This window comes from Dendropsophus ebraccatus, chromosome 15 (genome assembly GCF_027789765.1).
Source record: "Dendropsophus ebraccatus isolate aDenEbr1 chromosome 15, aDenEbr1.pat, whole genome shotgun sequence".
Classification (NCBI taxonomy): domain Eukaryota; kingdom Metazoa; phylum Chordata; class Amphibia; order Anura; family Hylidae; genus Dendropsophus; species Dendropsophus ebraccatus.
In genome coordinates, this window is record NC_091468.1 from 64,638,246 (window position 1) to 64,656,512 (window position 18,267).

At 48.5% G+C, this 18,267-nt stretch overlaps 1 protein-coding gene across 2 annotated transcripts in view; it reads left to right on the plus strand.

Moving 5' to 3' along the window:
- TMEM181 (transmembrane protein 181) overlaps nucleotides 1-18,267 on the plus strand; it is a 43,810-nt gene that overhangs the window by 6,686 nt on the left and 18,857 nt on the right. The window contains exons 1-4 of one of the 2 annotated variants that reach the window (XM_069955595.1): nucleotides 4,727-4,810; nucleotides 13,107-13,210; nucleotides 15,469-15,524; nucleotides 17,685-17,775. In XM_069955595.1, the coding sequence (XP_069811696.1) occupies nucleotides 4,803-4,810; nucleotides 13,107-13,210; nucleotides 15,469-15,524; nucleotides 17,685-17,775 (259 nt within the window). In that variant the 5' untranslated portion in view covers nucleotides 4,727-4,802. Of the gene's footprint in view, nucleotides 1-4,726; nucleotides 4,811-13,106; nucleotides 13,211-15,468; nucleotides 15,525-17,684; nucleotides 17,776-18,267 lie in introns of those variants that run through there. The other variant, XM_069955594.1, reaches the window with a different exon arrangement.

Below are 18,267 nucleotides of genomic sequence, written 5' to 3' on the forward strand. Positions count from 1 at the left end.
CGTATGGTACGCCAGAAGTGCCCATCCAACCAATCCAACTTGTGGGAGCTGCTTCTAGAAGTGTGGGGTGCAATTTCTCCAGCTTACCCCAACAGATTAATAGCTAGAATGCCAAAGGTGTGCAATGCTGGAATTGCTGCAAAAGGAGGATTCTTTGACAAAGCAAAATGTGATGTAAGAACAATGTTATTTCACATACAAATCATTATTTCTAACCTTGTCAATGTCTTGTCTCTATTTTCTATTCATTTCACAATGTATGGTGGTGAATAAGTGTGACTTTTCATGGAAAACACAAAATTGTTTGGGTGACCCCCAAACTTTTGAACGGTAGTGTAGGTCGGACACAACCTTGATAAACCAGAGGCTGAACCAGGCCAGCGTATCCTGAGATCTCCGCTACATGTGCATCATGTCTGTAGGAGATTACTGATGTCACCACCTGGTGAGCCTCCATGCTCTGCAAGCTGTGTTTTTTTTCTTTATTCGATTTGCTATATATTATATTCTATAATGAGCTGTAAAAATACAATCAATGGGGAGGGGGGGATTTATCACCTTCGTGTACATCGACAAAAAGTCACCAAGCATACATTAGTATAGTTAGTTAAGTCATTAGATTTGTATGGGCCATTGAAATTAATGGGGCTCCGATTTAGACAATCTCTTGCATTTTTTCCATAACCAATGGCTGTAGATTAAAAGGGGACTCCGGTGAAAATCTTTTTTTTTTTCTTTGAATTCAACTGGTTACAGAAAGTTATAGAGATTTGTAATTTACTTCTATTAAAAAAAAATCTCCAGTGTTACAGTACTTATCAGCTGCTGTATGTCCTGCAGGAAGTGGTGTATTCTTTCCAGTCTGACACAGTGCTCTCTGCTGCCACCTCTGTCCATGTCAGGAACTGTCCAGAGCAGGAGAGGTTTTCTATGGTGATTTGCTGCTGCTCTGGACAGTTCCTGACATGGACAGAGGTGGCAGCAGAGAGCGCTGTGTCAGACTAGAAAGATTACACCACTTCCTGCAGGACATACAGCAGCTGATAAGTAGTGGAAGACTGGAGATTTTAAAATAGAAGTAAATTACAAATCTATATAACTTTCTGAAACCAGCTGATTTCAAAGAAAAACATTTTCGGTGTAGTACCCCTGTAAAGCTTTAGGGGCCATGTGAGGACATTTATTACTATAAGGCTATGTCTTTTTTTTATGGCCGTTTGAGTCCATAATGTCCGCCAATATTGTACAAATGGCTGTCATCATTACGACATAACGGCTGATATAAACATTGTGGGGACGTAGCCGAAATATGGAGTCTCAGAAATCCTTTAGCATGTGTTTTCTGTTATATAGAACCGTTTCAAATAAATGAGTGACCATGTAATATATGGTTGTGTGGACCCTGGCAGCCGTATAGCTGCACGTTGTAGTCTCTAGTTCTGATATTGTTGTCATGAGATGATGGCTGTCAATTACAGCCACAACCAGGGGCGTAACTAAAAAATGGCTGGGCCCCATAGCAAACTTTTGATTGGGGCCCCAACCCCCTCAATCGACCACTACGCCATAAACACACTCAGCTCTACACAGGTTCTGTACACCATATAAATTACAGTACAGTTATATTAAGTGACTCACAGGGGACGTCTTCTCTGATCGGAGTTCTTTCCTTTTCATCTTCTCCATCCGTCCTGGGCCGTTATGAGAACTTCTCCGAGCCACGAATCCACAGAATCTGCCAGACAGACATATTAGACTCCTCACTCTGGCACCATCCTCATCTCTATACACACTGCACATCTGTACTGTCCCCTTTACACCCTCATTTAGTGGGTAGCCCTGACTCTATGTGACCCCCTAATAATATATGCCCCCTCTGTGTATTCCCTCTCCCCCTATGTTGCCCCCCCCAAATAGATGGCCCCTCTCCCCCCATGTTGCCCTCCTTATAGATGGCCCCCTCTCCCCCCACCCTCCCTTATAGATGGCCACCTCTCCCCCCTCCTTATAGATGGCCCCCTTTCCCCCCACCCTCCCTTATAGATGGCCCCCTTCCCCCTCCCTTATAGATGGTCCCCTTCCCCCCTCCCTCATAGATGCCCCCCTCTTTCCCCCCACCCTCATAGATGCCCCCTCCTTCCCCCCACCCTCATAGATGCCCCCTCTTTCCCCCTACCCTCATAGATGCCCCCCTCCTTCCCCCCACCCTCATAGATGCCCCCTCTTTCCCCCCCACCCTCATAGATGGCCCCCTCCTTCCCCCCACCCTCATAGATGCCCCCTGCTTCCCCCCACCCTCATAGATGACCCCCTTTCCCCCCCACCCTCATAGATGCCCCCCTCATTCCCACCCCCCCACCCTCATAGATGCCCCCCTCTTTCCCCCCCCCCCCACCCTCATAGATGCCCCCCTCTTTCCCCCACCCTCATAGATGGCCCCTCTTTCCCCCCACCCTCATAGATGCCCCCTCTTTCCCCCCACCCTCATAGATGCCCCCCTCTTTCCCCCCACCCTCATAGATGCCCCCCTCTTTTCCCCCACCCTCATAGATGCCCCCATCCTTCCCCCCCACCCTGCAAGCTGATAAAAAAACAAAACTTAACTCACCTGACAACACGCTCCCACGTCGATCCTCACTTCTCCTGGTCTGTCCTCGGCTGCTGCGCGGCTGCCGGGGGTGTCGCGTCTTATCCCCGGCAGCGCTCGCATCCCAGAGCTCCCTGCGCGCCGGAACCGGAAGTGAGGGCCCAAGGCGCGCAGGGAGTTCTGGGATGCGCGGCTGCCGGGGATAAGACGCAACACCCCCGCGCAGCAGCCGGGGGAAGACGGAGCCCGACTCTTGTGACCGCAAGCAAAACAATGCTTGCGGTCACAAGAGTGATTGATCGGGAGGGCCCCGCGGGCCCCCCTTCGTGGCCACTGCCTGGACCCCAAACAGCTGTAGCACCCGGGAGGCCTGCTCGGCCGCCGGGTGCTACAGGCGATGTGAGCTCCGGGGGCCCGCGGCACGGGCCCCCGATACGGCGGGGCCCCGTAGCGGCCGCTACGGCTGCTACGGCGGTAGTTCCGCCAGTGGCCACAACCATAGTGCAGACATTTTACAGTGCCTGATCAGCTGATCACTTCCTGAGGCTGCTCAGCACTGAGCTGCCCAGATACCAAGAGCTGCCCAGGTCACCACTGGAACCAGCATGGTGGGGAATCGGTGAGGGGAGTCTCTATTATTCCTATTTTTAAGTCTGACCTCTTCTTCTTCTTCTTCTTCTTCTTCTTCTTTTTTTTTTTTTTTAAATGTATCCTGCTAGAACTCTCCAATAACCCACAGGCTATCCTCCCTCTACTTTATATGATACCATACCCTGGTGGGAGCATTATTGGTGTAAAATGTTATTATGCAGTTATTATTGCGGATGCATTTGTGTGCATTAATTTTGATCCGTTTTTCCATTGACTTCCATTAAAAAAACAAAAAAAAAAACGGATCAAAACAAATCTTTTTTTTTTTCGTACACAAAAATAAGGTCAAGTATGGTTTTTGCGTATGTTAAAAAAAAAGTGTTTTGATCTGGTTTTTTTTATTTATTTATTTTTTTTATAGTTGAAGTCAACGGGAAAACTGACAAAAGGCATGCACACAAATGCATCTGTTTTTTTGCAAAAATCTATGAAAAAAGTGTAGTGTGAAGCAAGCCTTAAAGGGGTTATCCAGCGCTATAAAAACATGGCCACCTTTCTTCCGTTCTTGTCTCCAGTTTGGGTGGGGTTTCAAACTCAGTTCCATTGAAGTAAATGGAGCTTAATGGCAAACCGCACCTGAACTGGAGACAAGAGAGGGGAAAAGTGGCCATGTTTTTGAAGCGCTGGAGAACCCCTTTAAAGTACATTGTGCAGATAAGGACTGTACAAACAAGTCTTTGGCCTCATTCACACGTCCGTAGCGCAGCCTCTGACCGTTGCGTGCTCCGTGCTCACCACATCGAAGACAGCGATCGGACCTCATCGGACAGCGATAGGACCGATGCATTTTCTTTTATGGATCGTACCCCTGTACACACATACGGACATGTGAACGGGGCCATTGAAATCCACTCGTCCTACGGTCGTGTGAGTAGGGTCTTTCTGCAAATATACGGACCGTGTGCATTGGCCCATAAAAATCATAAAATTCTGTGGATCCCTAATTACGGACAGTATACGGACCATAGGGGAGATTTATCAAACATGGTGTAAAGTGAGACTGGCCCAGTTGCCCCTAGCAACCAATCAGATTCCACCTTTCATTCCTCACAGACTCTTTGGAAAAAGAAAGGTGGAATCTGATTGGTTGCTAGGGGCAACTGAGCCAGTCTCACTTTACACCATGTTTGATAAATCTCCCCCCATGTATCCTACCGGTGTGTTATCAGGTTATAACCTTAGATTTCTGAGGTAACTGCACCTCAAGGATTACCAATGCAATAGCCATCATGTGACCTACATATTCCCATTGAGAACAATGGACAAGTGAGCTTGGCCTGTAGTCACCTTCTATTTTTCTTGTAGGTTTTTTCTGTTTTACGTGTATGGACGACATATAATCAGGGTTTCCATATAATTCTGGTGAGGTGAGAGCTCAGGGATTAGGGAGGGGGTAGTTAACCACAGAAGGGCAGGGCTCCAGTAACCAACATGGCCGCCGCGCAGTCAGCAGGCAGGGAGCTAGTGACGTACACGGAACAGGGCGTGTCCCAAACAATCGTGGCTGAGGCTGAGCAGTGAGCTGGCAGCGACCTAGAGCGGGGATCCCGGCTGTGGGGGCGCCATGGAGCCGTGAGTACCGGGAATGTGAGACTGACATACTGGGGGATGATAGGGGTGGTAGTAGTATGTGCTCCTCACATGTACAGCCAGGTGTGGTAGTGTATAGTGTACAGCCAGGTGTGGTAGTGTATAGTGTGCTATGTATGGTGTACAGCCAGGTGTGGTAGTGTATAGTGTACAGCCAGGTGTGGTACTGTATAGTGTGCTATGTATGGTGTACAGCCAGGTGTGGTAGTGTATAGTGTACAGCCAGGTGTGGTACTGTATAGTGTGCTATGTATGGTGTACAGCCAGGTGTGGTACTGTATAGTGTACAGCCAGGTGTGGTAGTGTATAGTGTGCTGTGTATAGTGTACAGCCAGGTGTGGTACTGTATAGTGTGCTATGTATGGTGTACAGCCAGGTGTGGTACTGTATAGTGTACAGCCAGGTGTGGTACTGTATAGTGTGCTGTGTATAGTGTACAGCCAGGTGTGGTACTATAGTGTGCTGTGTATGGTGTACAGCCAGGTGTGGTACTGTATAGTGTACAGCCAGGTGTGGTACTGTATAGTGTGCTGTGTATAGTGTACAGCCAGGTGTGGTACTGTAAAGTGTGCTGTGTATAGTGTACAGCCAGGTGTGGTACTGTATAGTGTGCTGTGTATAGTGTACAGCCAGGTGTGGTAGTGTATAGTGTGCTGTGTATAGTGTACAGCCAGGTGTGGTACTGTATAGTGTGCTGTGTATAGTGTACAACCAGGTGTGTTACTATAGTGTGCTGTGTATAGTGTACAGCCAGGTGTGGTACTGTATAGTGTGCTGTGTATAATGTACAGCCTGGTGTGGTACTGTATAGTGTACAGCCAGGTGTGGTAGTGTATAGTGTGCTGTGTATAGTGTACAGCCAGGTGTGGTACTATAGTGTGCTGTGTATAATGTACAGCCAGGTGTGGTACTATAGTGTGCTGTGTATAATGTACAGCCAGGTGTGGTACTGTATAGTGTGCTGTGTATAGTGTACAGCCAGGTGTGGTAGTGTATAGTGTGCTGTGTATAGTGTACAGCCAGGTGTGGTACTGTACTGTGTGCTGTGTATAGTGTACAACCAGGTGTGTTACTATAGTGTGCTGTGTATAGTGTACAGCCAGGTGTGGTACTGTATAGTGTGCTGTGTATAATGTACAGCCTGGTGTGGTACTGTATAGTGTACAGCCAGGTGTGGTAGTGTATAGTGTGCTGTGTATAGTGTACAGCCAGGTGTGGTACTATAGTGTGCTGTGTATAATGTACAGCCAGGTGTGGTACTATAGTGTGCTGTGTATAATGTACAGCCAGGTGTGGTACTATAGTGTGCTGTGTATAATGTACAGCCAGGTGTGGTACTATAGTGTGCTGTGTATAGTGTACAGCCAGGTGTGGTACTGTATAGTGTACAGCCAGGTGTGGTACTGTATAGTGTGCTGTGTATAGTGTACAGCCAGGTGTGGTACTGTAAAGTGTGCTGTGTATAGTGTACAGCCAGGTGTGGTACTGTATAGTGTGCTGTGTATAGTGTACAGCCAGGTGTGGTACTGTATAGTGTGCTGTGTATAGTGTACAGCCAGGTGTGGTACTGTATAGTGTGCTGTGTATAGTGTACAGCCAGGTGTGGTACTGTATAGTGTGCTGTGTACCGCCAGGTGTGGTACTGTAAAGTGTGCTGTGTATAGTGTACAGCCAGGTGTGGTACTGTATAGTGTGTTGTGTATAGTGTACAGCCAGGTGTGGTACTGTATAGTGTGCTGTGTATAATGTACAGCCAGGTGTGGTACTGTATAGTGTGCTGTGTATAATGTACAGCCAGGTGTGGTACTGTATAGTGTGCTGTGTATAATGTACAGCCAGGTGTGGTACTGTATAGTGTGCTGTGTATAATGTACAGCCAGGTGTGGTACTGTATAGTGTGTTGTGTATAGTGTACAGCCAGGTGTGGTACTGTATAGTGTGCTGTGTATAGTGTACAGCCAGGTGTGGTACTGTATAGTGTGCTGTGTATAGTGTACAGCCAGGTGTGGTAGTGTATAGTGTACAGCCAGGTGTGGTAGTGTATAGTGTACAGCCAGGTGTGGTAGTGTATAGTGTACAGCCAGGTGTGGTAGTGTATAGTGTACACATGAGCCCTGCAGGTGATCTCCCCACGTGTGGTCCCATCCACATACAGTACATTGATCAATCATTCTGATCACATTGCTCCTCATCCTGTTACCTGTAGTTCAGCAATGGGTGATTAGATACCTGTTATTAGCTCATACACAGGTTATACACCACCGTGTGCATGATACAGGAACATCTCCATCACCAGTTCTAGGGGATCATGGGGGCAGCACTGCACCCCGACCAGGGGGATCATGGGGGCAGCACTGCTATCCGACCAGGGGGATCATGGGGCAGCACTGCACCCCGACCAGGGGGATCATGGGGGCAGCACTGCACCCCGACCAGGGGGAATCATGGGGGCAGCACTGCACCCCGACCAGGGGGATCATGGGGGCAGCACTGCTATCCGACCAGGGGAATCATGGGGGCAGCACTGCACCCGGACCAGGGGGAATCATGGGGCAGCACTGCACCCCGACCAGGGGGAATCGTGGGGGCAGCACTGCACCCCGACCAGGGGGAATCGTGGGGGCAGCACTGCACCCCGACCAGGGGGAATCGTGGGGGCAGCACTGCACCCCGACCAGGGGGATAATGGGGGCAGCACTGCACCCCGACCAGGGGGATAATGGGGGCAGCACTGCACCCTGACCAGGGGCATCATGGGGGCAGCACTGCACCCTGACAGGGGGGGGATCATGGGGGCAGCACTGCACCCCGACCAGGGGGATCATGGGGGCAGCACTGCGCCCCGACCAGGGGGAATCATGGGGGCAGCACTGCACCCCGACCAGGGGGATCATGGGGGCAGCACTGCACCCTGACAGGGGGGGGGATCATGTGGGCAGCACTGCACCCCGACCAGGGGGATCATGGGGGCAGCACTGCACCCTGACAGGGGGGGGGGGATCATGGGGGCAGCACTGCACCCGGACCAGGGGAATCATGGGGGCAGCACTGCACCCGGACCAGGGGAATCATGGGGGCAGCACTGCACCCGGACCAGGGGAATCATGGGGGCAGCACTGCACCCCGACCAGGGGGAATCATGGGGGCAGCACTGCACCCCGACCAGGGGGATCATGGGGCAGCACTGCTCCCCGACCAGGGGGATCATGGGGGCAGCACTGCACCCCGACCAGGGGGATCATGGGGGCAGCACTGCACCCCGACCAGGGGGATCATGGGGGCAGCACTGCACCCCGACCAGGGGGATCATGGGGGCAGCACTGCTATCCGACCAGGGGGATCATGGGGGCAGCACTGCACCCCGACCAGGGGGAATCATGGGGGCAGCACTGCACCCCGACCAGGGGGAATCATGGGGGCAGCACTACACCCGGACCAGGGGGAATCGTGGGGGCAGCACTGCACCCCGACCAGGGGGAATCGTGGGGGCAGCACTGCACCCCGACCAGGGGGAATCGTGGGGGCAGCACTGCACCCCGACCAGGGGGATCATGGGGGCAGCACTGCACCCCGACCAGGGGGATAATGGGGGCAGCACTGCACCCTGACCAGGGGGATCATGGGGGCAGCACTGCACCCTGACAGGGGGGGGGATCATGGGGGCAGCACTGCACCCCGACCAGGGGGATAATGGGGGCAGCACTGCACCCCAACCAGGGGGATCATGGGGGCAGCACTGCACCCCGACCAGGGGGAATCATGGGGGCAGCACTGCACCCTGACAGGGGGGGGGATCATGTGGGCAGCACTGCACCCTGACGGGGGGGGGGGGGGGGGATCATGGGGGCAGCACTGCACCCTGACAGGGGGGGGGATCATGTGGGCAACACTGCACCCTGACGGGGGGGATCATGGGGGCAGCACTACACCCGGACCAGGGGAATCATGGGGGCAGCACTGCACCCGGACCAGGGGAATCATGGGGGCAGCACTGCACCCCGACCAGGGGAAATCGTGGGGGCAGCACTGCACCCCGACCAGGGGGATAATGGCGGCAGCACTGCACCCCGACCAGGGGGATCATGGGGGCAGCACTGCACCCCGACCAGGGGGATCATGGGGGCAGCACTGCACCCTGACAGGGGGGGGGGGGATCATGTGGGCAGCACTGCACCCTGACGGGGGGGGGGATCATGGGGGCAGCACTGCACCCTGACGGGGGGGGGGGGGGGGATCATGGGGGCAGCACTGCACCCCGACGAGGGGGAACATGGGGGCAGCACTGCACCCTGACGGGGGGGGGGGATTATGGGGGCAGCACTACTTTATTAAAGTATTGTATTTAAAGTTATACAAATCCCCAATATACACTTATTACGGGAAATGCTCATAAAGTGCTTTTTTCCCTGCACTTACTACTGCATCAAGGCTTCACTTCCTGGATAACATGGTGATGTCACTTCCTGGATAACATGGTGATGTCACTTCCTGGATAACATGATGATGTCACTTCCTGGATAACATGGTGATGTCACTTCCTGGATAACATGGTGATGTCACTTCCTGGATAACATGGTGATGTCACTTCCTGGATAGCATGGTGATGTCACGACCCAACTCCCAGAGCTGTGCGGGCTGTGGCAGCTGGAGAGGATGAGGGACACAGGGCACTGGAGGGAAACTGAGCATCCTCTGCCATCATTCTCTCCAGCAGCCACAGCCCGCATCATCACCATGTTATCCAGGAAGTGACATCACCATGTTATCCAGGAAGTGACATCACCATGTTATCCAGGAAGTGAAGCCTTGATGCAGTAGTAAGTACAGGGAAAAAAGCACTTTATTGGTGCGTTCACACCTACAGGATCTGCATCTGATTTTCTGCAGCAGATTTCATTTAAATAACTGAACACAGTATCAAATCTGCTGCAGATCCTGTAGGTGTGAACGCACCCTATAAGCATTTCCCGTAATAAGTGTATATTGGTTATTTGTATAACTTTTGGGGGGGAAATACAATACTTTAATAAAATTCTCCTTTAACTCCTAAATCAAGCCCCGCCCCATTTACCCATTCAGATTTACTAAGAGGCTCAGGGGGGATGCAGGAATCTCCTGCTCTGTGAGTGGTTATAGATTTCTGCTGTGAATTACGTCTGTTTCCAGGTGAACACTATGATAAATTAGGCATTGGAGAAGGCCACACTTCCTCCCCTCCTTGCCGCACCCCCACCTGCCCACCCATCATAGGAGTGAGGTAAAATGCCTGGCATAGTCCATGGAAAAGGTGAAAATCTGCAGCATCTTTTTCTGCGGCATAAGTCAGAGGCTTCTATATATACGTCACATTAATAAATGTCTCAGAGTACGGATGGGCTTTTGGAAAACCCAATTGACATGTATTGCACTTGTTGCAGTTTTTCTGTGAAGGTGCGTATGAGCAATACTTGGTGTGTGTCACAGAGATGGTTGTGCAGTGCTCCCTGATGGAGATGGATCCAGGATTAGAGATGAGCAAACAGGGCTGAGGTTCAGGTTCAGGAACGAACCCGAACATCTGGCATTTGACTCCCGCTGCCTTCCTGTTCTGTGGGGAAGGTGGAGACAGCCCGAGTGATGCCTGCAAAACAGGGATACAACCTTGGTAATAGGCGGTATCCTGGAATTCCAGGCGGTTCCCGGGCTGTCTCCACCTTCCCTACGGAATCGGAAGGCAGCGGGAGTCAAATGCCAGATATTCGGGTTCGTATGACGTTGCCAATTCGGAAGAGTTTGACGGGTCCGCTCAACACTAATCCAAGAACATCCTAAAGTTGTTGTCGTGAAAAGGTTGCACGTTCCATACTAGTATTACAACCAGCAAGTCTGGTGGCTCATCCTGACCTTGTGTTGGATGCTAAATAAGGGGGACCAGGCATGATCTCCCTCTTATTTTGATATGGAGACACAGCTGCCCATTAGATACAGGGGTAAGGAACCTTCACTTTCCAGCTGTTGCAAAACTACAACTCCCATCATGCCTGGACAGCCAAAGTTAAAGCTTTGGCTGTCCAGGCATGATTGTCTGGTTGCCATTGGTTAGAATAGAACCTGTCCAGGAAACTCGCTGGGCACTGGACACTTCAATGCCTACCAGTCACCAAGTGTGTGTGTGTACAGGTGTCTCTCCATGCCAAATGGCATCAGTCCTGGACAACCCCTTTAAGTAAATAGGTATGTGTGTATATTTGGTGTTGGACAGTGCAGCATTTGTAGGAATGAACGTTCCCTCCCCGCTGTTCTATGAGAAGGCCTTTGTAGGTGCTGGGTTATGGGGTATTCTCACCCTGAAGAGACTAGAACTAGAATGACCTGTCACTCTGCTGCACTCACCATTTACCTGCTAAACCTGATGGGCTATTTTAAACTATAGATATAGAAGACGGAAGGAGGGTACTAGGCGGCCCGTGTCTGCAGGAAGCGTATGTATGGCAGGAATGTCACCTGAGCGCCGCTCCTGCCAGCTGCCCTTCACAATGTATATAATATATCACAGATCGGAACATTATCTGTATACGGGGAATATACTGTGTGACCGGCCTCTATATAGAAGCCGAGACATGAGTGAGAATTGTATAGCAGTATTATACGTGCACACTTGTGTTACATGGTCAGGCATCTCAGGCACGTGTGCAGCTACCACGCTGTCACCGGTGAAAGGGCACCGACGGGTTTCTCTAAGACATGTCATATCATTCCTGAGTGAACTTTGTAATGTGTCCTTTAGATGTATCATCCACACTGCTCAGCATTATCCACTATCTCCCTCCTTATTAACTCCTCTGCCTAAATAAATATTAGTCTTGTAGGTTTGCACATACAGGGACACAATAAAGGAGGATACTGTTATATATATATATATATATATATTTGCACATTGTTCCTGCACCAGTTTTAACATGTTATATACTTTTAATGGTGTAGATCACCCCCAAAAGGGTGGTCCAAAGTAGGTGGACAGTATGTATAATAGGGTTATGAATACACAAACCTTCCACCCACTTTTGGACCAAATATATATATATATATATATATATATATTTATATTTATTCATTCCAGGTCCTGCACTTTATAATCTGTACAGTTTGTGTTCTAGATCCTATATAAACGGAAGGGCTGTAATATCTAATGTTCAGCTTCCCTTACTTTGTATGAAGGGTTCTGCTCCTGACATTTATTATTGCAAACGCACAAGCATTTTGATATAATTTGCATGACATGTACGCCAGGTTTATTATGCATTAAGTCGGGCGAAATTTTTGATTAAATTATTGTATTGCCCTCCAAAAGTTATACAAATCCCCAATATACACTTATTACGGGAAATGCTTATAAAGTTCTTTTTTCCCTGCACTTACTACTGCATCAAGGCTTCACTTCCTGGATAACATGGTGATGTCACTTCCTGGACAACATGGTGATGTCACTTCCTGGACAACATGGTGATGTCACTTCCTAGATAACATGGTGATGTCACTTCCTGGACAACATGGTGATGGCATGACCCAACTCCCAGAGCTGTGGGGGCTGTGGCTGCTGGACAGGATGATGGCAGAGGGATGCTCAGTTTCCCTCTAGTGCCCTGTGTCCCTCATCCTCTCCAGCAGTCACAGCCCGCACAGCTCTGGGAGTCGGGTCGTGACATCACCATGTTATCCAGGAAGTGACGACACCATGTTATCCAGGAAGTGACATCACCATGTTATCCAGGAAGTGACATCACCATGTTATCCAGGAAGTGAAGCTGTAGTAGTAAGTGCAGGGAAAAAAGCACTTCCCATAATAAGTGTCTATTGGTGATTTGTATAACTTTTGGGGGGCGACACACTACTTTAATAAAAACTTTCGCCGGTCTTCTCCTTTAAACAATATTTGGCACCTTTCTGCTGGGTTGCTTTAATGTATTTTTTGATTATTTTATTGTGCTCTATTGTATCGCTGTTTTTTTCTTTTGGGGGGGGGGGGGGTAACCCTATATCTCCTAGTTGTGTCCATACATAAATGTGTATGATCAGATTTAGATAGACGCGTGTTGACGGAATTCTATGGAAACTACTTTGCACGCATTGTAGAAACCTTTGTTCAGGCTCCATCACCTGTATACTTTGGGGTACCAGCATATAGGTATCCTGCAGTTTATTGGTGGTGTGCTGGCTCTGTTGAGCACTTAGTAGGACATGTTTGTAGCATTGTGTTGGTGTTTAGTTGTTACTAACGTTATTTATGTCTTTATTGCAGGTTGGCCCCCATGCGCCTATACACGCTCTCTAAACGCTATTTTGTATTGGTTTTTGTCGTATTTTTCCTGTGCTTTGGATTAACCCTCTTTATTGGAATAGCTGGTAAGTTTTTTTTCCCACTGTATATATGTGCTAAATGTGTGTGTGTGTGTGTTCACAATCCTTCAAGAGGCGGCAGCGCTTGACCAAACAGAGCGATCAAGAACTGCAGGGCTTAAAGGAGTATTACAGCGATTTTTTTTTTTCTTTCAAATCAACTAGTATCATAAAGTTATACAGATTTGTAATTTACTACTTTACTATGTAAAGATCTCCAGTCTTCCAGTACTTATCAGCTGCTGTATGTCCTGCAGGAAATGGTGTTTCCCTTCCAGTCTGACACAGTGCTCTCTGCTGCCACCTCTGTCCATGTCAGGAACTGTCCAGAGCAGCAGAAAATCCCCATAGAAAACCTCTACTGCTCTGGACAGTTTCTGACATGGACAGAGGTGGCATTAGAGAGACTGGAAAGAATACCCTACTTCCTGCAGTGCATGCAGCAGCTGATAAGTACTGGAGGACTTGAAATTTTTAAATAGAAGTAAATTACAAATCTCTGTAACTTTCTAACACAAGTTGATTTATACTTTACACTGACATAAGGGACGGACACCCGATCTGTTTAGAAATTTATACAAGTTGATTTATAAGATTTATTTTTTTTGCCAGTATACCCCTATAAACAGCCCTGCAGCTTCTGATAGAAACGGTGGCAGTGGTGAGGCCAGTGTGGCTAAAAAACTACACACTTATTTATATAAAGTTATATTGCAAACCATAATTCTATTAAAGGGGTTATCCAGCGTTGGACAACTTTTCTTGTATAGCTGCAGTCATATAGCAAACACTAAAGATCCTTCGCTTACCTGTCCGCATGATGTCCTGCTGGTGGGGTCTCCCATGTTCCCCACTGATCAAAGTCACTTTGCTTCCAAGATGGAATCATCTCAGCCAATCATAAACTGAGACGGGCCAGCACCGCGGCCTGTGATTGGCTGAGTGGGCTGTCACTCCTGAGAATATTCCATCTTGGGAGTGAAGTGACTGGTCAATGGGGGATATCAGAGACATCACCAGTAGGACACTAGGGGAACATGGACAGGTAAGCATAGGATGTTTATTATTTCCTATATGACTACAGATATACAGCAAATACAGTGGTACCTTGGTTTAAGAGTAACTTGGATTGAGTGTTTTGAGTGTTTTGTAGGAAGAGCTCACAGTTTTTCACAATTGTAACTTGGTTTGGGAGCATTGCTTTGGTTTAAGAGCTCCCTGTACTGGGTGGGAGGGGGAGTGGGGGAGGGGCATGGTCTGCATAGCGGGGCTTCCAGCAGGTGTAGATTTTGATCATGATTCATGATAAATGAGGCGCGGGAGGAGGCCACGCCACCTCCCCGCTTCGTCACGCCCCCGCAAGCTTTGCCAGCCCGCACATCGGGCGAGCGGGGCGTATGGGAGGCGTATGCCAGGGAGGAGATGCAACTTCTCCCTGGCGATCGCCTCTGGCGTAGGCTTCGTAAATCCCCCCCAACATTATACACCACATGCTGATTGCTATACTGTACAGTAACTTATAATATCACATATTCTGCTGTTTCTGAATGTTTGTTTCATCTGTTTTACATTTTATTCAGAATAATAAATCATTATTTTTGGGATGTGGAACCAATTGTCTGCATTTCAGTGATTTCTTATGGGAAAATTTGCTTTGGTTTAAAGAGGACCTGTACCCCCCCGTGCCGAGGTGACGGGCTCCCGACCCCCAGCTAGATCCCCTTATACTGACCTCATCCAGCCGAGTCCCGCTCCCGGAGTCGGTCCCAGGACGGAGATATCCCGGTCAGAAGCCGGCGCGCGCTGTGGAGATAGGTCCGGCGTCCATAGAGAATGAATCAAGCCGGACTCATCTCTGCAGTGCGCGCACGGCTCCATTCATTCTCTATGGATGCCGGACCTCTCCCAACAGCGTGCTGGCTTCTGAGCGGGATATCTTCCTCCCGGGAGCGGGACTCTGCCAGATGAGGTCTGTATAAGGGGATCTAGCTGGGGGTCGGGTGCCTGTCTCCTTTAAGAGTGGATTTGGATTACAAACACGGTCTCGGAACAAATTATGCTAGTAATCCAAGGCACCACTGTATTTGCTAATGCTGAATGACCACTTTAAAGCAATGTATTGCACCTACAGAGTACTCCTTTAATATTTTACCTCTAAATTGTTGCCTGTAGTTTATGTAATGAGATCAGCAGCGTGAAACTCCGGTGCATATTACTGCTTCTTGGAGGAGTTTTATTCTATATTGTGTTTTGCTCTTTTTCAGGACCAAATGTTATTGAGGCCAAGGCGTATCAATCCAAAGCATCGAAATCCTCTAAGGTATGGCAGGGGCTGCCCTTCATCTACATGCCACATTGTAGGGCAGATTTTCAGGACTATTGTAATCTGGTCTTTCTGTTCCCCCACTACATGGGAGGACGAGCTATAATGGCTGCAATTATATGATGTTCACCCAGCTTTCCACAGACCCTGAGAGACATTATGTAGCATTAAAGGGGAAGTCCGGTGCCGTGTATTTTTTTTTTTTTAAAGAGCTGGGGAAGAGGTGGCTGAACAGAACAACAGGCACCTACCTCTCCGGCTCCAGCGCTGGGGTCCGCTGTCCCTGGCGCCGGTTCCCGGGCCCCCAGCAGCTTCCTGAAAGTGGCCATGGGAACAGGGGGCATCTGATCTGTGCAGCAACTGATAGCTGCACAGTTCTCTCCCTTCTCCTGCCTGACACCAGTCTGTGAGATCAGCGCTGGGCCGGAGTGGAATCTGGAGGTGATGTGCATCTCATTCAGATTCCTACATGTAGAAGCCCCATCTTAGAACTTAGTATGGGAGCTGAAGGACGGGCAGGACCTTCAGTGATGTCAGTCTTGGGATTAGGATTGATTGTTCCTACAGTATCTGTATCTGCATTATCCATATTAAAACTTGTCTGTATGTACGTAGCAGAGCTGTTTGTGTATGGGGATATTGCAAAGTTGTGTGTCTGTGTGTATGTTTATGTAGCAGAGCTGTGTGTGGGTGTGTTTCTGTAGTAGAGCTGTTTGTGTATAGCGATGTAGCAGAGGTCTGTCTTTATATTAATGTGGTAACACTGTGTGTCTGGTGGTCTGTGTATCATAGCTGTGTGTGTGTGTGTGTATTTTAAAGTAGCTGAGCTGATTGAGCTGAGTGTGGATGATGCAGCAGAGCTGGGGGTGTATTATGCATGCACCAGAGCTGTGTATGTGTGGTACTGTCATGGAGAGTGTTAAAGTGTCACTGTCGTTTAATTTCTTGCAGAAATCAATAGTTCAGGCGATTTTAAGGCTGCATTCACACGTTCAGTGTTTTTCCCGGTCTGTGATTGTGGTCTGGCAGCAACCTCCGTGATCCGTGCAAAACAGTCCGTTTTTCATCCGTTTTGGCATCCGTTTTGTATCCGTGTCCATTTTTTTTTCATGGATCTGTGTTAAAGCATTTTAAATTACATTGATTACATCACATCCGTGTTTTTCACTTATGAACACGAATGTCACATCCGTGAAAAACACGGATCTCATTGATTTCTATGGGGAATTCTTTCCGTGCATCCGTTCCGAGTAATGACATGTCCTATTTTTTAACGGAACGGATCACGGATCCGTGAAATCACGGAACATCTGAATAGCCCAATAGAAAGCAATGGGCTGTAAAATTGTCCGTGCGCACGGACAACTTCCCGGAACGTGGGAATGCAGCCTAAGAAAAATTGTAATTGGGTTTATTAGGCAAATTGGCCATTATCTGCATTCAAAAAGCCTTTCCCCAGGCCCCTCCTCCCTCCTCTCTCTCATCCACTGCTCATTATCAGGAAATCTCGACTCTTTTACATCAGTCGGCCTTCTGTAATCTATGGAGAGGGGAGGGGGGAGGAGGGAGATTAGTCACCAGCAGAGAACAAAGGATTACACAGTGGGAGCTGTATGAAAGCCAGTATTAGAGGTCAGAGAGGTCAGTGCTGACTTCAGAGGAGATAGCCTGGTGATGTAGCTGTAAATTAACTCTTTGTTGTCCAGTTTTAGTGCCTCATCTCCTTCCACCCCTCCCCTCTCCATAGAGAACAATGAAGACAGGGGGAGGAGCTTCAAACTGCTTTTTCATGATAAAAATCAATTTTTCAGCTAATAAACTTAATTACAAAGTTTCTTAAAATCGCCTGGACTATTGATTTCTGGAAGAAAAAAAAACTTAAACGACAGTGACACTTTAAAGTGGACCTGTGATTTTAAGAGCCTTTAACCCCTTCATTGCCCTAGACCACTGGGAAAGTTTAATTAGCACAAAATGTTTCTGCCTTTTTTCAGTTGTCTTAACCAGGGGTGCGTCTTATAAAGCAAACAATACTGTATGTTTATAGCTTAGCTTTGGAGACACAATAGGATTACCAGAAGATATGAAGAAGTTGCTGAGATATTTTATTATTTGTAAGATTGAAGTCAAAGTTCTCCAAAACTTTTAATTTTACAGGCGGAACATTACACCTTAGAGTCTTCTGTCATGTCAACTTACAACCAGCAGCTATGGCTCATGTGTCGAATAGAAGTTGACAAATCTGATGGTAAGCTGAGCTCTAAGTCCATTTACGTATGTGCATAACAGGCTATACAGCAGGTTGTGATGGAGAAACACAGTTACCTCCTACTTAAAGGGATACTCCAGACAAAAAAAAAATCTTTCAAATCAGCTGGAGTCAAAAAGTTATATAGATTTGTAATTTACTTTTGTTCAAATATCTCCAGTCTTTCAGTACTTATCAGCTGTTGTATGTCCTGCAGGAAGTGGTGTATTCTTTACAGTCTGACACAGGGCTCTCTGCTGCCACCTCTGTCCATGTCAGGAACTGTCCAGAGCAGGAGCAAATCCCCATAGAAAACCTCTCCTGCTCTGGACAGTTCCTGACATGGACAGCGGTGGCAGCAGAGAGCACTGTGTCAGATTGGAAAGAATACACCGCTTCATACTGAGCATACATCGCACTGTTTGCTGAAAGGGCAACTATACATCTATCACTGGTGCCATTATACTGACCAATGCATTGCTACTACATTGC